Source organism: Lepisma saccharinum, chromosome 1, assembly GCF_977018435.1.
Source record: "Lepisma saccharinum chromosome 1, izLepSacc3.1, whole genome shotgun sequence".
Classification (NCBI taxonomy): Eukaryota; Metazoa; Arthropoda; class Insecta; order Zygentoma; family Lepismatidae; genus Lepisma; species Lepisma saccharinum.
This window is the reverse complement of record NC_139229.1, coordinates 88,556,280-88,578,756: the sequence shown is the minus strand read 5'-3', so window position 1 is coordinate 88,578,756 and position 22,477 is coordinate 88,556,280. Positions and strand designations below refer to the sequence as shown.

Genomic DNA, 22,477 nt, shown 5'->3' with positions numbered 1-22,477 from the left:
GTTTTGTTACATTAGAGTCATACAAACCCTTTATATTGTCAATATTTTTGTGTGGAAGGGAGGGTGAGAGTCGGTAATACGTAAGGTTGGAATAGAGAAAACACCTGCTTGTATCCTTGAATTTTTGGGAAGTTCACCTTCAAAACCAGGAATTATACTTGAATTTTATCATGGTCCTAGTGACCAACATAAATATTTTTGCGTTATCCACACTCAAACTCCACCGTTTGTCTGTGCTGAAAATTATCTTTCAACAAAAACATAGTCAGGAGTGCTAATTTGAATGCTGAAATATTACTTCGCAAGGCGTGAATGCCAAAAAGGACCAAACTGACGCGAAAGTGAGCAAGGCCACACAGATCAGAAGTTTGTACTTGGGACTGTGCAGGCAGTAGAGACGATTGGGTGCCAGAACTGAGAATGGGGAGGAGGGGAGGGGCAAGGACAGTTTACTTTATCTTAGTAGGCAAGGCTTAGCATTACGACTCTATAGTGCAGGGGTAAAAAGTAGGGGGTAACTGTCCCCTTTCGCCGCCACTGTCTGCAGGTAGTGACGTCAGACATTTTTGTTTTGTTTAAAGCTTTGATAAACATCATATACTTGGGAGGGAGGGAAATCGACAGAAAACATATTTTAAACACGCCAGTCATTGAATTATTTCGCCAACAAACGTAGTAAATACCTCTGTGAGATATAAAAATCCTGTAAAACGTAAAAAAATAATAAAAACCTAAAAAAAAAGGTTTAATTTAGGCACACAAACCTCAAATAGGTTCTAACAAGCAAAATAGGTTATTTTAGACAGTATAAAACTTAGTCAGTTGTTTCGTTTTTTTATGAAACGCCGATATAACTTGTTATTTCTTATTTACCTGCAAAGGAAGAAATAGGTTAAAAACCTAAAATCTGACGTCTAATGATGACTCAGCAAATAATGATCACTATCAGTGTTTAGTTCATTCATTCATTCATTGTTTTCTGCCTAATTGGCAGGTTTTTCACTGCAATCTCCAGCTTTCCCTGTTCTCTGCCTTACGCTTCGTAATAGCATACGACCCAGTTAATTTAATATCATCCATAAGCTGATATCTCTTTCTTCCACGGACTTTTCTTCCTTCAACCATTCCCTCCAAGGCATCTCTTAGCAGGCAGTTTCTTCTTAGACAGTGTCCTAACCAGTTTCTTTTCCTCTTCTTGATGGTCTCCAGTATAGATCTTTTTTCACCAACTCTTTTCAGTACGGCTTCGTTTCTTACCTTGTCCGTCCATTTTACACGCTTCATTTTTCGCCATGTCCACATTTCAAAAGCTTCGAGTCGTTTCTCTTCATTTCTTCTCAACGTCCAGGTTTCTGCACCATATAGTGCTATAAAATTGTGAGCGTGAACAGGAGCAATTGGTCAATTTAATCAGGGTGTAAATAATAAGATTAGGTACATAGTATGAATTCGATTATAGCAGAACATATAATGAAAAGTCTTTAAAAAAATGGAAATGGGAGTATCACATATGTAATAACAGTTAATGTAAAGATGTGTGCATGACAACATTGCATGAAGTCAGAAAATTACAGACGTAAAAAAGAAAAAAAAATGGTATTTCATTTGGTATTTCTGTCCAAATCGCTTGAGTTGTATTCGGTAGGAGTAAAAAAGATGTGTCTGTGTGAGAGTTTGGTTGGTTTTTAACGATGCAGCTCTCTCAATTCGCTTCATCGATAGCTGGGACACATCTGCACGATAATAATTTAGAAGTTAACATGTTATATATTAATTATGTTGATAATATTGCCGTTTATATATAGGAAGTGACATGAATTGAAGAAATATGGAGAGAAAGAGTGGATAAGACGTTGTTACATACATGCTCTGTAAAGGCATTTTGGCGTGTTGAAGGTAGTTATGAATTATTGAAAAGTCTCAGAATGAGAATTTTACCGCGAATGATGCATAGCGTATTTCTCCGCTAACAGTGAGAGCGTGTGAACTCTCTTCCCATATGCAGTAACTATATTCATCTCGTTCATGCTTTTTGTTTTCGCACACAAAATGCTAGCGAAGCAGAAGGTCGTGTTGTTATGGTATCGTCTTCAGAAGACCATCCTACTCTGTGTGAAAGCACATCATACAGTGACGTCACGGTGAGGTGCAAAGTTTCCTCCGTAAGATGAAAAAAAGCTGATTTTATAGGAAGAAGGATAGTTTATACGTATTATTCAGCGTGGTAGATTTTATAGTTGATGAGTTGTTACTATCACTGTTTGTAGTTTCGTCGCGGCGGGGAACTATGAAGGATAATGATGATGATCGTCTTAGTTAGAAAGTAGCTGTTTTATGCTGCCAGTGTTTCAATGTTTCTCTCAGTGTTGTCAACTTCTGATATATAGGGTTCACTAGCTGTGAATTCTTCCAAATAAAGGCCTAGAATATGAGGGATATCCGCTTGCATTCCTGGATGTAAATCTAAGGCATTCACATTATCTTCCTCTGTACACTGGCGAACTTTAAAAAAAGATCTCCCTCCTCTTAGTTAGATTGGAAGGTAGTTGGAAACACTTCATGGCTCCGTATTGGATAAGAAAGTGGGGGAAGGCAGTTGCAGACAAGGCCATCACTACCCTATGCGCACGTAAACTTGTTTCCGGAAAGATTTCTGTTGGAGTCGTGTCAGGCATGATCTGGGCAGTTTGTGGAAGAATTTTATGTTCCTACCCCCCCCCCCCCCCGCTCTCTGTGTATGTGTGTGTGTGTGTGTGTCGCGGGCGCGCCGACACCCGTTTCTTTTTAAGTTTGGCGTATTTTTATTGCATCGACTAATTGCTGTTATGGCTGGGAATGAACCAGGTTAGCAATGGGCAAATAAAAAAGTATAAAAAATACCAAAATTCCTGGCATGAGTAGTTAGTAGTAGTAAAGGTTAGGTAAAGTTCCTCTTGCGTATAGCAACGTGCCATGAAGACACATTTAGGGGGTGTGGTAGTAGGGCACCGCATATTCTAGAGCTCGCCCATTTTGGAGGTGATACGATCAGCACCACGCTCCAGACGCCTTTTTTCGCCAGGGTTGTAGTAGAAATGAGAAAATAGAAATGTTTTACATTCTGCGTATGTGACAGTATTCTTTGGATATTGTCCCTGAAGTATCTGTTGACATCATAACCAGCAGTTCTTTTCAGGATAAACTAGTTGAAGGCCGCGAGTGGTTCCTGAGAAGTAATGAACATATCACAGAATGCGCACTAGTTTAGCTCACGTTTCTTGGGGGGGAGGGGGAGAATGACATACAAATTTATTCTACGAATGCTTACTTCATTGTGACAATGGAGTATATTTTGCAGACTAACGAGGATCTGGCGTCTAGACACAAGGAGGAGTTTGCGCTGTGCACTACGTTTGTGATTGCCTTTCACAAATTTCATCTTAACACACCTTTCATCCTTATCTATGTGATTACTCAAAAATGGAAGAAAAGCGAAGTAAAATAAATAACTCAATTGGTCATTGTGTCCCTGCGTTTTTCAATATTTCTTCCTGATCGAAAATTAATGGTGGCTCAGTCGGTAACGCGTCTGACTACCATGCTCAAGGTCCCGGGTTCGATCCCCGGCCGGTTCAAATCCGGGAACTTTTCTAACGGTGAAAGCGGCCCCGGCGCCCACCCAGCGTCGAATAACATGGGTACCTGGGGGAAACCCTGGGGGGTAAAGGCGGTCAGGGGCGTGATGCTGATCACATCACCCCCACTCACGACCGGATCAAGAAAGTGTGGGGCGTTACCCCCACACCCCCTATACGCCTTCATGGCGTGGTGCTATGCACAGGGGAACACTTTACCTTTTTTTTTTTTTATGTAATGCATCACTATAGTCATGTGAATTATTATTTTCCGTCATCATAGTGTGCTTAATTATTCCTTAAAGCATAGACTTTAACGCTGTTGTCCTTTGTGTAAACGATCTTAACTGTATGGAAGTTTTTTATGTAGGCAAAAAAATGGCTAAGAGTAAATCCCAATTGATTTGTATAAAAATTTAAAATATTATAACTCTGACATGACACATATTAACTGTTCTTATGTAGTTCACTGTCAAGGAACGATTTCTCCTAACTAAACAGGATTCCGGCCTCCGCGGTAGAGTGGTTAACACAGCTTGCACAAACACCGTCTTGGCATTGTGTTCATTCGGTGTTCATTGTGAGTGTCCCTTCATCATTTCATCGCTCATCCTCATCGTCGCGTTTAGCCAGAACTGGCAGAAAAGCGATGTAAAATAAACCAAATCAAACATAAATAAGAAGCTTAAAGGAAAAATATTCCATTACCAAAAATTATATATATATATATATATATATATATATATAAAATACAGTAATTACTTTGTTGACACTGCAGTTTTTTTGGCAGTGTGTAGCTGTCTTAGGGTCGTATGTTCGAATTAGCTGACCTCAAAATATACGAAGAGTGAACGATTAATGGAAATGGGGATGCACATTTCTATTACTTTAGAAAGCATTCAGTCGTAAATCCTGTGGTCACAGTGTGATTTTCGTGCTAGGAAGGGAGGGTTCCTGGGACATCAAATAGGTCGACGTTTACTTATAACATTACGAGGGTATGGATTTCTCTCAACAAGTGCAACAAATGTTTATGGTCATGGAAATTATTTATACAATTTGTTTGAGTAACGTCGCTTTCTACCCCTTGAAATTAATGGTGACTGGAGATGAAAAGCCACACGTGGCAGATTGAAACGTGCTTTGAAGACAGAGGTCTTAAGTTCGAACCATGATTAAGGCATGTTTGCCCCATCACATTCATGTTATCAATTGGTCATTCATTAAACAAGAGGGAAAAAGACAACGTAATATATCTTAAATAGAAAAAAAATCAGAAAAGGGACAAGGAAATGCATATATCGTGCCGAGCCGAGGTTGTGTATTGCAAGACGGAAATGTGTAACTATTATCGCAAGAGCACGTTCAATTATATTAGGGTAGAACCATATGTCACACAATACAGGTGAAATTATTGTAGGTTGACGTGAATTGTTAATCTGCCTACACTCCACTTATTATTACAATTTTGAGGGTCTTCATAACAGAGTGCTTTGCATACTGCTCTATGAAACCGGAGACCCTATGTTCTATTGATTGATTGATTGATTTGCTTTATTTTACTTCGCTTCTTGTGCCACTTTTGGCTAATTTGCAAATATGAGGGAAGCCTCCCCGATGGAGCAGTGGTAACATCGTTGCCTTGTGATCAAGGGTTCCCGGGTTCGGAACCCGGATTCCACTTCAAACTGTAGATCCAGTCCCGATTAGCCCTACTGAGCATAAAGTGTACTTCAAACACAAACTCAATCAAATATGGGGATGAGTGACGACATGATGAAATTGATGAATGGAGACTCACAAATCCATGCCCAGGCCAGGATTCGAAGCGTGATGTGTAACCACTCTGCCACTGGGGCCGGCATCTATTTTCGAAGGTTTGGTAATATTTAACAGCTTATTGTGTTCGTGCATTTTTTCTGGTCACTCAAACATTCGTCCTTATCGTTGAAAGTAAATAAGAGGGATTTAATATGGTCGTAAAAATAGCACGTCACGTGCCGAAAGAAACTACCTTCTTTGCTCGTTTTCTTTTTATATTTGTTTTAGAGCTAATGACAAAAGAGAGAAAAGAAACGAAAAAATGAACAACCTATTTTCATTCATGAAGGAAATAAATCGCCAGCTCAGATCCTGATTTCTTGAGAGCTCAAAATGGACAACAAATATTTCTTCTGAGGCCGAATGACCACAGAAAGAAACGCTGTGCTTATTCCTTGATGACTCATGGTTAACATTGCTCTCCTGTGTGGTGTTCACGACTGACAGCTGTACAGCTCTTCCTTATCTTGCATAGAGTTTCGGCATTGACGATGCAGTGTTTCCAATTCAATATCAGTTTTAGTTTGTTTTGTTTGTAAAAGGTGAGGTCTCAGTGAGGCCTTACTAAAGTTTTAGACTGTACCTGGTTGATCGAGAGTTACCGTTTGTGGTGTGTAAAGTTTCATCCTGACCGACGCTACCTTTTGTTCAAACCGTTTTCCTTTCTTGATCCCTTCAATTCTGTAATGGTTTTTGTCAAGTCGCTCGATTACTGTGAAGGGGCCTTAGTACTTGCCTGAAAACGCTTTGGACGTCTTTGATAAGCGTCGATCGTTCCACAAAAGTATTTGATCGCCAGATTTAAACGCTGCTTGAGAATAGTGAGGATCAAGCCGTTTCTTATCCATTCTGTGGCGTTTGACATGATTTTCTTGTGCCAATCGGCGCGAAAGCTTCATATGTTCCAGCCGTTCATAATTGTTCAAATGCTGCGGCGGGGTTTGAAAAATCGCATCCGGTAAGGTGCGGGGATGATAACCCATCAGTAAATAGGTAGGTGGGTACCGTTCAGATGAATGCGGCGTGTTATTCATAGCTGAGACCGCTGTTGGTAAGAAATCGGACCAATTACTGTGTTTGGCATTGACGTAGAATTTGATCATTCCTTCCAGCGTTTGTTACGTTTTTTCAACTAAGCCAAGGCTCTGATAAAATCCTGGACTGACAAAGCTTAGTTCAATTTGGAATTTGTTGGCCAATTCTTTGAACAAATCTGAAGTTTGACCTGGAAGTTGGTCGACAATGATTTTTTCTGGAAAGCCAAATGGTAATATGATTTTCGTGTACAAAAAATCCGCCAGAACTTCAACAGTGAGAGAATGCGTCGGTGCGGCTACTACGTAACGCGTGGCACGTGATCACCTAGCGATGTCCCTCTGGTCCTAATGTTACACATGGAACACATTCATCCAAGGCGATAATTTAGAAAGGTGTCAGAGAAGTCCTTGTTTGTAGTTCGAAGTGCTTTGGTTGGCGAGATACTTAAGTCGTGTCGTGCACACTGTTCACATTCTTTACATTTCTTGTATATGAAGGATTTCTGAGATGAAAAATAATAACGGTCCTTCCCATATGTATATGTTTTATAGTATCCAAAATGGTTGAGAGCGTGTGGAGAAGAGTGCACTTGTTCAAATCATATATCTTGTAATGCATGTGGGGATGCACGTGAGTAGTCTTTCCTGTTTGTCTGAACTTCGTGTCCTTCTGTAAATAATATCATCTAGGAGACGGAATTGCTGGCTGGTTCTGTCATATTCAGGGTCGGCTTTTTTACTTCGAATTAAATGTAGGTAAATTTTTTTGAGAAAAGGGTTGCTTGCTGTTCCTCGGCAAGTTCAAATTCACGTATTCTCAAAACAGAGACAATTTTATCTTCCGGAAAAGGAGAAAAGGTTTCATCTTGGATCCTCGTGTTACGGCTAATGGCGTCTGAGGCACTGTTATCGGTTCCCTTCAGATGTTGAATAATGAAATTGTAGTCGGACAGAAATTGTGAAAAACGCCAAAGGCGGCCTTTTAGGGTAGTTGATTGTCGTAAATTTCTAATACATTTGGAATCGGTGTGTAATATAAATCTTTTGAAAGGGATGTAGTGTCGGAATGCTTTTAAAGCAAAAATTATGCCAGAGAGTTCTAATATGTTTATGTCTTGTTCCCTTTCCTTATCAGTTAGTATCCTGATTGCATATGCCATCGGCTTGACAGTTCCTTGGGGGCTTCGTGAGCAATGACAGCGCCTAGATTTTGCTACTGTCTGTGTATATGTGAATAGGAAGGGAGGGATCGTATCTGGCTAGTGGGCTCGTGATTAGTGAATGCTTTAAAGCATCGAATGCCTCGTTTCGTGCTTCTGTCCATCGAAATTTTCTCTCCTTCGTCAGCAGTTGAGGATAAAGTGATTAACGTTGTAAGTGCCAAAAGCGAAAGTGTTGGGAAATCGCATCGTTCAGCACATCAGCCCGTAAGAACGTTCACACTAGTGACCTCTTTGCACGCCTTTGAGCTACTTAGAGGGCTACCAGCCACATTTCACGTTTATCACATTATAAAGAATGGCACATTCCACAGTTTAACGTGGAAAAGGGTGTTTGACTTATTGTGGCACTTACAGCGTTTACCAATTTTAGTCTTCAGTTGTGTAAGAACTGATGCGTGTTTGGAAAAATGTGGAGAGTAACGACGGGAAAAAATTGCCAGGCCCAAAAATTGGCTTAAGTCTTCTTGCTTGTAGCTGTAGGATACGTCTTAACATCTTAGGTGAAATAGCGCATCCTTTTTCAGATAAATGGTGTCCAAGATAGACAATATCATGTGCAGGAATTTTGCCTTTTTAGGAGGCAATTTTAATCCAGCGAGCCTTCTTTCAAAAGTGTGAAATTCTATAGGAATAGCAATTGAACTATTTTCAAGTAGAAATCTACTGCAGTAAGTAGCTATTGCCATTTACCACTATCTTGTTGCAATTTTTAGATTGTGCTTGGTTGATATTAAGACTAATAGATATATTACTAAAGTTTACTAGAATTATGTATAATTTATGCTATAATCGTTATGATTGTTTTATGTAAAAGAAGAATTCTATATCATTAGTCAATAGGTGCCTGTGTCCATATACGTGTATAATAAAGTAATATATGTAAAAACTCACCACCGATGCTCATATTCAACAGTCAATTTCTGTTCAGTTTTCCCCTCTTGTTAATACTTTTAACCAGGGTTGTTAAAGGTCCAGGAACCCATGAATTCTAATGGGCTCTATTGGGTTCTGCTGCAGGACCGGAACCGTTTTTCTCGCACAATTTAAATTCGGTCCAAGTTGCGTATTGTTTCATTGAAGAAAAGGTTCCTGGACCGTATTGAAATACTTTAACTATGAAAAGGTTCTACACTGTCTAAAACTCATTTACGTTTGCTGATTTTCTCTCCCAGTCAGGGATTGAATTTATTTACAATTCGTAGACAAGGATTGACCGATTAAAAAGTTGCCTTCTAAAAATGTCCGCCAGTACGTTTACATTGGAATGTCACACTGCGGTTGTAGAAAACGTATCGCAGGAAATAAATCACAACGCTGTTGTTCTCCCGTGGGCCACCTTCAAAACCCCCTTGTCGAAGAGTTACTGTACATTGTACATAACGCAATGGACTATATTAGTGTGGCGTCACATTGAGTTTAAACAAATCTGTCACGATTCAGGAACCGCATCCAATAGGAGCCGTCGATGAGGTAACGTGAGGCTGCTGTGTTCCCAGCAGATGTCACAACAGGGACGAAAAGTGTTGCTACAACCAAGGGAAGGAATGCGCGCGATAGAATGGGACTACATGGAGACGGGTAACGCGACTGCACCGTTTGCATTTCGCCCATTTCTACCTTGTACCTTAGATTCTCGAGACAGCCAGCACCTGGATTACTCTCTCATGCTCACAAGTGGATAATTCTTTACCGACAGGTCCGTATTCGATCCAAGTTGCGTATTGTTTCATTTCAATACGGAACTTGGACCCTATTTAAAATCATTCGGAAAAAAAGGTTCCTGGACCGAATTTAAATTCATTCTGGAAAGAAGGTTCCTCGACCGTATTTAAATTCATTCAGACCTGGATCGTATTTAAATTGATATGGAAAAAAGGTTCCTGGACTGAATTGAAATACTTTACAGATAAAAAAGTTCTTTACGGTCCAGAACCCATTTAATCTTGCTGATTTTCTCTTCTGGACCGGAATTGAATTCATTTAAAATTCCTGGACCTTTAACAACTCTGCTTTTAACTTAAGGTGAATATTTTTGAAGAACTTGATTAAGTTTGATTCTGAGTGGGATGTTTAGCTATAATGTACTGACCTTGAATTTCCCTAATGACTTAATCTGGAAAGTGTTGGTGCTTGGTCTTAAGAAGCTGAAAATACCAAGGAATTTGGTTTTTACAAAGTTGTAGACACCCTGTGTTACACACATACACACTCACATACGCCTTCTTCCTGCCTCTGCGAGGTAAGTGGAACATCAATTAACCTACATTGCAGCTACTCGGAGACACCGTAACACTTGTAAGTTTTAAAACCCCGAGCCACATAAACTTAACATGTTTTTTTTACTGTTCCTAGTCCCCACGGTAATCCCCAACATCTCGCCCCACCGACTCTAGCACTTCCTCATCCTCTTCTTTTCTGGCGGATCTTGAATTGCTGATTCACCCTCCTCGGGATGAGGATTCAGCATGCGGGAAGCCAGATCCCCTTCCCCCTCTGCCCCATCTCTCTGCCTTTTATCTCATGTCATTCTTTTGCCCTCGTTTTCCCACAACTCAGTAAAAGCAAGGGACAAACCGAGATTCTGAAATGGTCTGCCTTCCCTCGGACCACTACGCAGGAAGCCCACATTCGTCAGCAGTGCCTTTGACTTCCTGAAATCCTTTGTCAGGGTTGCCACGACCCGTTAAATTGTCGGATTCTGTTATATTTTACGAAGTTTCTATCAAAGGAAGCAGCAAAGAATAAATTCGGTCGGAAAATTAATGGAAGGAAGTCAAAAATGTTGATAACAGGAGAAAAAAGTGTTGATATCGATATAAAAGAAGAAAATTTGAAACATTTGAATTTCATGCATTATGGGATATTTACGATTGCTTTCCACTGCAGAAAGCGATGAGAGACTTAAATGGACATATCTGAAAGTTCCCCATGAAATAAATATACTTCATTTACAGACTTTGGAAGAGCCTTTGATTGATTTGGCATAGATGAGGAGAATGATGATATTGATGAAGGAACACTCACAAAGAACACATTTGCCCAGTGCGGGATTCGAACCCTGGACCTCTGGTGTCGGAGCGCGCTGTGCTAACCACTCCGCTACGGAGATTGGCAGGTTTATTTACTGTTGTGTTGGTTACAATTTAATTTATATTACAGTGCCTGGCCTTTTTTAAATTTTATTCCATTTGTGTTGGCCGCAACAGCTTGATATTTTTATTTGTATGGTTTCGTTGCTATGGAGATGTTGATCCGCTCAAACTGCTAGGCTGATGTCCCAATCCTGGTACTACATTTCAACCGCTCCCAGATAGCTCCACCCAGGTTGTTCGTTAACCACTTCAAAGTTAGCGGGCAGCAGCTTCTTCAAAATTGCGTCATGCCATTGGCTTAATAAATTTTTAAGCTTGTCGACGTACAGTAATAGTCTGTGAACTCTATAAATCTAAATTTTCATAACAAATATGACGTTCATGAATTCCTTCCGTTCTCTTGTGCTGAGGGTTCTTTCCGAACTCTGGTAATGATTTTCAATTGGATCTCATCTTAGGAAATGACATATCTCCACCACCGATCAAGCTCAATTTCGTGTTATCCATAGCTCTATACCTTAATTTCCTTTGCAAAAAGGCTTTTGCAAATGCCATGCCCATTTGTTCCATCTCCTTCTTACAGGCTTTCAATATGCTATCTACGGTACCTTGCGCATGTTTCCCAATGCCCTTTTCAGCTGTCGAAAGGTACAAAAATCCATGGGAGACCCATCAGATCACTTCATTGTACTGCTATTGAAAAGAATGGCATATTTTCTTGTTTTCTTTCTCCATTCTCGTTGTAATTGTAAGAGTCGATTTCATGACATCATCACTCATCCCCATCTTCGCAATTAGCCAAAGGTGGCAGGAAAGCGAAGTAAAATAAAGCAAATCAATCAATCGAACGAGATATATGACTGGAGGCTTTAGCCTGATGCATCTAGGCCTTATTTATATGTGTGTGTTTGATACAGATTTGATCCCAAAGTATTGCCCGCGTAAGTAAATACCTGCCATCTCCGAGTACTTTTGCCGCTTTTGATTAGCAAAAAATTTTTGCATGTACACTAAATTAGCGAAAGGACATGTCGAAATTTGCCATCAGCTCCAAACCTAACACTCCTAACCTAAAGATGTAAAATTATTGCTGCTGTTGTGGAATGTCGTGTTGGGTGCTATATTCACCCAAAGCTTGCGCGAAGTCAAGTATGCTCGTAGAATCGAGGAACAGAAATGATAGAGCAGAGATTGGCGATGCCCCATTATTTTTTGAAACTTCCATTTCTATAATATCGATATTCCGACACTGTTCGTTTTCCTCACGTATCATTGTCGACGGCATTCTACACCTTTTCCAGTGTGAAACGTGCACATAACAAATCTCTTCAATTGACAGGACAGGCTCGTCACTGTCGACATCGTTTCAGCTCGTGAACTCTCGTGAGACTTCGGAAGACTTCAAACTATCTAGTCTCCCGGAGAAGCTGAATGGGGATTCAAAATTAGATCACGTGAGCGCAAAAAAAAGGGGGTTGTTCTTTCCAAGTGCACATGTTCACAGGCACTGGGTTACTTACATCCACGAGATTATGATTCCGACCGAATATAAATATACCTAGGTATTATGATTTTTTTGTATTTTTGTTATTTAACGTCACCTTTCTGCCACTTTTGGCTAATTTGCGAAGATGGAGATGAGTGATGATATGATGAAATTGATGAAAGGACACTCACAAATAAATCCATGCCCAGGCCGGAATTCGAACCCGGGACCCCTGGCGTTGTAGTGCGCTGTGAAAATATACTAGAGAGAAAATATCATAAATACATCCAATATATATATAGCCCCAATCCCACCACTCACTCACTGAAATAAATGTTCTCCGTGAAGGAAGCCCCGGAGGCGAAAAACGCCCGATTACGACCCCCCATGAAATCGTCCCTAAAGGCCGAGAAAATTAAAAAATCTCTCAATCGGCCCTTCCTTAAGGGTGAAAATGCCCTTTTCTCACGTTCCTAGCAACCGTTGCCACGGGATTTTCTTTTTTGCTCACATTGTTTCCTTCAATTCTTAATTGTCTAGCTACATTATATTTGTCACAGATCACACACAGATGAATGAACACCTGGTTCAAAAAGGTGCCTTAAACAAGGGTGACATCTACATAAGGAGTTTCAGCCCAGAATCAATTACTTACGTATATATTGGTAAACTCAATGCGAAAATATTATCTACATCGTGGTTGTTTTAACTAAATGTTTAGAGGTATAATAACAAACAATTATTTAGAGAGTTTGCCGTGCTTGTTGTCCATGGAAACGGACGTTGCTAGGGAACTTAAAGAACGTTTAATTTCACCCCGAAAAGTACTGTAAGGGAATTATGCTAGACTTTTCGTATTTCAAAACATGAGCATCAGAATTTATTACAGAGGAGAGGTAGGAATTTGATGGGAATGACGGAAAACAATTATTTTTCTATTACGTTTACAAATGTGAAAATGGCAAAAGACGTAAATATTGTTTTCTCAATTTAATGTCGCTCTTGAATTCGTTTATACAAGAAATCTAACTAACTATCTTGAAACTTGCTTACTCACTTTATTATTAAGAAAATAGACAATTTTGAATATTTTGTATATTTGTACCATATTAGAGCCCGTACACACACACAGAGTTACGTTCAAAACTTTCCAAATAAGCGAAACGTATATATTGGTAAACTCAATGCGAACATATTTACATCGTGGTTGTTTTAATTAAATGTTTAGAGGTATAATAACAAACAATTATTTAGAGAGTTTGCCGTGCTTGTTGTTCACCATGGAAACGGACGTTGCTAGGGTACTTACAGAAAGTTTATTTTCACCCCGAGAACTACTGTAAGGGAATTATGCTAGACTTTTCGAATTTCAAAATACGAGCGTCAGAATTTATTACAGAGGCAAGGTAGTAATTTGAGGAGAATGACAGAAAGCAATTATTATCCAATTAAGTTTAAAAATGTGAAAATGACAAAAGACGTAAATATTGCATTTCCAATTTAGTGTCGTTATTGAATTCGTTTATGCAAAATATCCAACTAATTATCTTGAAACGGTTATTACTTACTCAGTTTATTATTAGGAAAATAGACAATAATATTTTGAATATTTGTACCTTATTAGAGCCCATACAGACATAACGTTACTTTCTAAAGATTTCGAATTAGCGAACTTATACACTTGTTTGGCTTCATCCAATAAAACATGCAGACATTTTACCCCATCTATAACATGATTACGCCCACAACGTGGCCGAAGGTCACGCATTCGAGCGTACAAGACGTGGCCAAAGGCCACGTCGAAAGTACGCGAGTCCAATATATATAAAGCCCCAATCCCACCACTGACTCACTGACTCCCTGACATAAATGTTTTCCATGAAGGAAGCCCCGGAGACGAAAAACGCCCGATTACGACCCCCCATGAAATCGTCCCAAAGGACCGAGAAAATTCAAAAATTACTCAACTGGCCCTTCCTTTAGGGTGAAAATGCCCTTTTCTCACGTCCTTAGCAACCGTTGCTACGGACATTTCTTGCAGCACACAATTCTTAATTGTCGAGATACATTATATTTCTCACAGATCAATAGCACACAGATGAATGAAATCATGGTTTTGAAAAGGTGCCTGAAACAAGGGTGACATCTACATAATAAGGAGTTTCAGCCCAGATACAATTACGTATATATTGTTATACTCAATGCGAAATTATTATCTACATCGTTCTTGCTTTAACTAAATGTTTAGGGGGTATAATGACATGCAATTCCTTAGAGCTTGCCGTGCCTGTTGTTGTCCATGGAAACGGACGTTGCTAGGGAACTTAAAGAAAGTTTATTTTCACCCCGGAAACTACTGTAAGGGAATTATGCTAGACTTTTCGAATTTCAAGATACGAGCATCAAAATTTATTACAGAGGCATGGTAGGAATTTGAGGGGAATAACGGAAAACAGTTATTATCCAATTACGTTCAAAAATGTGAAAATAACAAAATACGTAAATATTGCATTTTCAATTTAGTCGCTTTTCAATTCATTTAAGAAAAAACACCCAACTACTTATCTTGAAACGGTTATTACTTACTCAGTTCATTATTAAGAAAATAGACAATAATCGTTTGAATATTTGTACCTTATTAGAGCTCATACACATATAAAGTTACTTTCTAAACTTTTCAAACTTATACATATGTTCCCCATCATCCAATACAACATGCAGACATTTTCAAAGTCATTAAAATGTATGAAGAACCCCATCTATAACATGATTGCTCCCACAACGTGGCCGAAGGTCACGCATGCGAGCGTACAAGATGTGGCCAAAGGCCACGTCGAAAGTACGCGAGTCAGAATATAAAGGTGCACATTGCACCATGCTATGAGGCACATAGCTATCGTTGAGGGTGGGGGGGTATGGCCGCACACATTCTTCGATCTCGGCCGTTTTGGAGATGATGTGATCAGCACCACTTTCCGGTTGCCTTTACCACCAGGATTGCAGTCAAGTACCCATTTAATTGAGGCTGGGTGAACATCAGAACTGCTTTATGCAGCCACAAGCCCGGAATTATTCATATCTTAGATCACCCACCCCGGGAATCGAACTCCGACGTTACAGAGAGACGCCGTACCGACTAGACCGTCGTGGCTGTACCCTGTATAATTAGAAGGTAACATGCGCATGTTCACATGTGCCATGAGGGCATATGGGGTGACTTGGAGGTAAAGATTCACATATTCTTGATCTCGGCCAAAGTTGGAATTATGTGATCAGCATCGCGCCCGGCCGCCTTTAACCCCTTGGGTTGCCCCCAAGTACGAGGCTGGGTGGTCCTCAGAGCAGCTCACAAACAGGGAAATGGCTGGAAAATTTCCTGATCCAGATCACCTGCCCCGTAAATCGAACCCAGGTCTTCCGTGTGGTAGCCAGACGCTCTTTATTATCGAACTTTTCAAGCTAAGCTTTATTGTTCTGGATCGATGCTTTTAAAAAGCGCTTGCCGACAAGATATAATGTCTGCAGGAATCATCTCTAGTTTAGTGCGTTCACCATACGAGAAGTCATAACGCACAACCGAAGGTCTGCAGTTTGGACAACGCCAGGGAAGTTTGACTGGACTTCAGCCAAGCGCGACTATACCGCAAGTTCCTCTGGAGCACACATTAATCTGATGAGCTTTCCTCTTCGCCCCCTTCATCTGTAAATGGCATCGACACTCGCGCCAGGGCTCCGAGTTTTCCATTGGCTTTTCTTGCAGGAGAGCCTGTCCGTGAGGGCGAGACAGACGCGCAATTCCATAAAGTGGAGGACATCAATCGTGCAAGATGACAATCATTTGGCAGTCTCGGTTCATCTGGCTCCCTGATGACAGAGATTTGACATGGTCATATTTAAGGAATCGCCGCTCCTGGACAAATCGAATTACCTTAAAACTGCTGGACATTTTGTTTTACTCGTAGGCCATCAACTTCCTTTGATGGGGAACGATATAAAGGACTCTTCTTAAAAGAAGGAAGTTTCCAAATTGAAAAGTATGCAAGAGATTTAATTTATGTGTTGATTGCATGGAACATCAAAATGAACGGTTCTTCCTGATAACATTTTGCTCGCTAAGGTAATTTTTTCAGCAAATTTTTTTTGCAATATCTCGAACCGTCTCGTCAAGAACTCGCCAATACCCGCGTAATAATTCCTATGGAGAAATTTACTGCTTCTCTAACTTCCCTTTTTCCATTTATTTCTATTTTCGTCATTCTTTCATTTAGCCCCTTTTCCTTCTTTCATTTTCTCATATTTCATTATTTCTTCCTCTCTTTATTTATTTTTCCGTTATTTATTGAACCTCACCGATGACGTAGGGGTAATGTCGTCGCCTTGCAATCAAGGTATCCCAGGTTCGATACCCGGTAGTTGGCACAGAGTGGTTTAGATTAAACTTAAAACTGTAATTACGAACACAATGTTCCCACATAAAGAAACACATAGATATACAAGAGAAGTCCCCAGCCGAAAGGAAAAATCTATTATTGACTACATATTGACACAGAGGAAACAGTGGAGATTTATCTTAGATGCAAGAGCATATAGAGGTTACGAGATTGGAAGTGACCACTACTTAGTAATTATGCAGTTACATGTTAATATCAAGACCAAGGACCCTGGTGATAACAAATGGAAACCTAAAGAAAGAATAAAGGTATATAAATTGAGAGAAGGGGCAAGACAAAAAGACTATCAAGAGGCTGTGAAACAAAGGGTGGAAACATTGGAATGGCCCACTATGAGAGAAGATAAACTGGAAGAAATATGGAGTTTATATAAAGAGGCAATCTTAGGAGCGGCGGCCGAAATCTGCGGAAAGTCCAGCGGAAAGCAACAACAGAGGAGAACAGCATGGTGGACGGAAGAGATAAAAGAAATGGTAAAGGAAAAGAAACAACGGTGGAAAAAATACCTACTCACAAAACATTTAAGTGACTATGAAGCTTATAAACATCAAAGATTAGTAGTGAAGAATATAGTGAAAGATGCAAAACAACAGTCATGGGAAAAATTTGGAGAAGCAATGGAAGGAAACCTACAAAATAACCAAAAACTGTTCTACAAAGTATTAAAATCGATGCGAACAGAGAAGCAATGTCCTCTTAAGTTCATAAAAGACAAAAGGGGTAACCTCCTCCGAAGTGAAAATGACATTATGGAGAGGTGGAAAGAATATTTCCAAGAATTGCTTCGAGGAAATATGGAAATTGGAGAAAGGGAGAAAGATCAGACTGAGGAAGAAAAACAGCAACACCAAGAGGAGGGAGAAACTGAAGAAGAAATAACTATGGAGGAGCTAAAAAGAGCACTAAAGAAAATGAAACTAGGCAAAGCTGCAGGACATGACCAGATAGCACCTGAGATGCTTAAATTCATGGGCAAAAGTGGTCAAGACATACTACTCAAGATTATTAATCTCATTTGGAAAGCAAAGAAGATACCAGCTGAATGGGCGTGTAGTGTCATTGTGCCAATATTCAAAAAAGGAGATAATAGAGACTGCAAAAACCATCGTGGGATAGATATCGTTATTGAGTGTGCCGGGGAAAGTATATGCGAGGATACTAGAAGATAGAATAAGGCAAATGGTAGAGCCACAGCTAGATGAGGCACAGTGCGGATTCCGACCAGGAAGAAGCACACAAGACCTCATATTTACCATCAGACAGATCAGTGAAAAACTGATGAGATATGGAAAAGAGGCACATCTGGCATTCATAGATTTAGAGAAAGCCTTCGACACCATTCCGAGGGATGAAATATGGAAAATACTAAAACAAAGAAAGGTTAGCAATCAATTAATTACAGCAACGCAGAGTCTGTGTAAGAAATGTAGAAACTATGTCCGCATCTGCAATGCAGAGTCTCAAGAGTTTGAGACTAGAGAAGGACTTAAACAAGGATGTATCCTTAGCCCACTCCTCTTTATCACCTTAATGGATAATGTTATTAAATCATGCAATGGGAAGGTACAGAAATTCAAGCTGGGGTATAGGTTTTTAAAACCAATATATATAAACCATTGTGCCTTCGCCGATGACATATTAATATTGGGAGATTCTGAAAGAAATTTACAAAAGAACGTGAGAATTTGGGGAAAAGAGTTAAAAAAGAGGGGCATGAAGATAAATGATAAAAAGACTCAGACCATGATGATGGCACGACAGACAAATATACATCAGATTACTTTGAATAATGGAACGACATTAGAACAGACTACAGATTTTAAATACCTCGGGGTTATAGTGCAACAAGATGGCAGAATAGATGGTGAAATTATAGCTCGATCCCAAGCCTCAGGGAGACTCTTTAATGCGCTAAAGAGAAATTTCCTAAATAATCCATTAGTGACCAAAACTATGAAAATCCGTGTGTATAAAGTGATATATTTACCTACATTACTTTATGGTAGTGAAACCTGGACATTGACAAATAAACATAGGAGTAAAATACAGGCTTCAGAAATGAGATTTCTCCGTAAAATAGAAGGGAAAACAAGAAGAGATAAAATTAGGAATCAGACCATTAGAGCTAGCCTGGGCGTATCACCAGTGCTTGAGAGAATCGAACAGAACCAGTTACGATGGTTTGGGCACATACAAAGAATGGAAGACTCCAGAATAGCTAAACAAGCTTTGAATGCTAAGATGCAAGGAGCAAGACCACGCGGGAAACCCAGAAGAACATGGGAAGAAGATGTGAAGGTAGCTGTAGAGGCTAGAGGAGGAGAGTGGAGGAGAGCAAAGGAGCTGGCCCGAGACAGAATCCGATGGAAGACCCTCTGGGAAACCTCAACACCGCAAGGTACGCAAGAGGATCGACTAAGTAGTAGTAGTTAAAACTGTAGATCCAGTTCGGTTGATTGATTGATTTGCTTTATTTTACGTCGCTCTTTGTGCGACTTATGGCTAATTTGCGAAGATGGGGATGAGTGATGACATGATGAAATTGATGAATGGACACTCACAAACATCCATGCCCTGGCCAGGATTCGAACCCGGGATCCTTGGCGCCGTAGTGCGATGTGCTAACCACTCCGCCACGAGGCCGGCTAGGAGACTCAGTTCGGATTAGCCATTCTGTGCATAAAGCGGACTTAAAACATACTCAAACTTTATATTCTCTCTTTCCTCGATGTTCTTCTCTGCCGTTTCATCTTTTGTAATTTCTTATTTCTTCTCCTTTCAACCGACCTCCGTGGCGGAGTGGATAGCATTGGCGCTATCCATGGGTTCCCGGTTCGAATCCCGGTCTGGGTATGAGTGTTCTTTGTGAGTGTCCCTTCATAAATTTCATCATATCATCACTCATCCTCATCCTCACGATTAGCCAAAAGTTGCAGAGAAGCAATGTAAAATAAACCAAATCTTTTCTTCCCATTCACTCTCCTTTTTAAACATGAAACCTTTCCCAATTTTTTCCCCATAACTTGTGAATACAATGTTGAAAGTTGTGCCCTTTTCCACAAGGGTGCCCGTACATTAGAAAAAAATAATAACACCACAAAAATCTCAGAATTAATGTAACAAAATTGTTATTGGTTTCTACTTGGTAAGTAACATGTAATAGCATTCATGTTAAAGACAGCTAAGTGGCAAGATTAAACCTTTGAGGTTACTTTCACACCTCTGAAATCCTTCCTCTCTACTTTGATCTGCACATCATTTAATAGAGGATCTCTTTTGGAGCCCCTTTCCCTTTGCTCTTCAGCCACTCATCCCACGCGAGCTCTTTCTAGATGGAGATTCTGGAGAAGGTGTTGAGTGAGATGGAGGCTAATTAAGAACAAGGGAGCTTCTTGTCTCTGTCGCCGATGGAACAAAAGAGACACCGCCGCAGGAGATCTCTTTGTCTGAGGCCATCCTGTGAAAATATTCCGAGTTCCTTCTGTCTTCCAGGCTTGAAAGTTGGTGCTCACTCTCTTCCGGAGAAAGTCAAATATATGGAGATCTCCTTGTTTCTAAGCTACTTAATTCCGACAGGAATCACACACGTCTTTGCGAGCTCCAGATGCTGATGGATGAACTCTCACTTGATTCCCGTTGCCTAGCAACGGCCATGGGTCTTTGCGACAATGAGATTTATTTTATTTCTGTGAAAAGTGAAGGAAATTCCTCCACTTAATGCTGAGATTCTAAACCTACTGGACATAGAGTTTGAAATGGGATCCGAAACACTATGCAATGTGTCTCAACCAAAGATCGAATCCGAAAAAGTAAAGTGCTCCCCTGTGCTTTGCACCACACCATGAAGGCGTAAAGGGGGCGTCGGGTTAGGGCCCCACACTTTCTTGATCTCGGCCGAGCTGGGGGTGATGTGATCAGCACCACGCACTGGCCGCCTTTACCCCCCATAGTTTCCTCCAGGTACCCACTTTATACGACGCTGGGTGGTGAGCGCCGGAGCCGCTTGAGCAGGTTGAAAAAGTCCCGGTCCTCCCCCGCCGAGGATCGAACCTGGGTATCTCGCATGGTAGTCAGACGCCATAATGACTGAGCTACCGCCCTTGATTACGATCATCGTTACCACTGCGCTATCAGGGATGGGGATGTTAGGTATAAAATAATAACTGTACTTAATTAAACCTTTTGTAATAAACTCCATTCGAATAAGTATTGAAAGATAAGTATGAAGTTATCATAAGGGAAACACCATTAAGCCTTGTTTCCATGATATGAGAAAGTCAATATGCTGACCAAGGCATAAATTTATTTTATTATAAAACATAAACTAAACGTAACGTTTCAACCTTCTAGCAAGGTCTTCTTCAGACTCTGCACCAAGTACAAATTGCTCAAGAACATTTATCAAAGTTTAATGTACATAAAGGAAAACCTCCCCAGTTATAGGTTGCGATCTAACGTACATGACTATAATAACAGGCACAATCTGAATATAGAAATGCCGTACGCTAGATTATGCAAGACTCAGCAAAATATTAAACATAATGGAACAAAACTATTCAATTTGCTACCAGCTTCTATACGTAATTGGGAAAACAAGCAGTTTGCTAAACACATTTATAATATATTAGTACGATATTGTATATATAGTGTCACGGAATTTGAAGAACACTTCCGCCATGGCCTGTAAAATGTAAATGTCTACTGATAATGCATCACAGAGCTGTAAAATGGGTTTTCAGACATGGATTGTATTGCAATCAGATATAGAGTACTATTTTCAATTGCATTCGCTGTAAATAAAAACATGTTGTTTAAGTTGCAATTTGTATTGTTGAATGTGTAATATTTTAATATGTATTATTAATTTTCCTTTCTTTTGTAATTTTTTTAACATTTATATACTTAGTATGACGATGTTTCTAGGAATCATATTGTCTAATGACCAATCAAGTATTCTATTCTATAAATCTATAGAATATTCGTTGAACATTTTCAACTAACATACGTACGCATGCATTCCAGTACAGTCAGTGCTGGCCAATAGTATTTCAATTTAAAAATATTTTATTTCCAGTAAATTGTTTCAATAATTATTTTCTGCCATCTCAAAGGAATGAACTTGTAGTCCTCCCAGTCAGTCCGCTTTCAACGTGGCAACCTTTAGCACCATCTTGTGGCGATTTGACAAAATATCTGGGTATTTGGCCCAACACTGAACGTAGGGGAACCAAGGAATGAAAACTGCATTGTGCGACCTTGAACCATATAATAACAGACCAGTTTCTGTGCACGATAACTTTACCCCCAATCAGCAGTGGCTAAAATGCAATCGCAGTACCAACAGTCTAGGTCTGCGGCTATAGCTACCGTAGTGTTGAATCTGCACGGTTAAATATATACGTACTGGGTGTGGTGATTGCGGATTGATATATAACGCTAACCCCACAGCCCTTCATCCACCCTTTGTGTGTATGCAGGGTTTTTCATCGCTAGACCTCCGATTTTTATGTAATATCAAAGTACAAAATATGTACATAAATATGTAACAATAATTTATAAAATATGTACCTAAATATGAATTATGAAAAGGATATGTAGCTAAATATGTAGTATCAAAGAATGTAACATTATTGGTCTTTTCAGTTCTTACAACGGGCGCTCTACAAGCTGGTAAGGGAAATGGGGAGAGGGGAATAGGCCACAGACCAACAGACAACAGCGGTGGCGGGAGGAAGTACTAAGTGCACCTCGTT

General features: G+C 40.0%; 1 protein-coding gene across 1 annotated transcript; it reads left to right on the top strand.

Moving 5' to 3' along the window:
- The first annotated feature begins 17,056 nt into the window (after window positions 1-17,056).
- On the top strand, window positions 17,057-17,893 carry LOC145984191 (uncharacterized). Its single transcript, XM_083117712.1, has one exon. The coding sequence runs from the start codon at window positions 17,057-17,059 to the stop codon at window positions 17,891-17,893; it is 837 nt and encodes a 278-aa protein (XP_082973838.1).
- Window positions 17,894-22,477: the final 4,584 nt, after the last annotated feature.

Bases quoted from the DNA above. Each gene is read 5' to 3' on its own strand.
- LOC145984191 (XM_083117712.1), top strand. From the start codon at position 17,057: ATGAGAGAAGATAAACTGGAAGAAATATGGAGTTTATATAAAGAGGCA.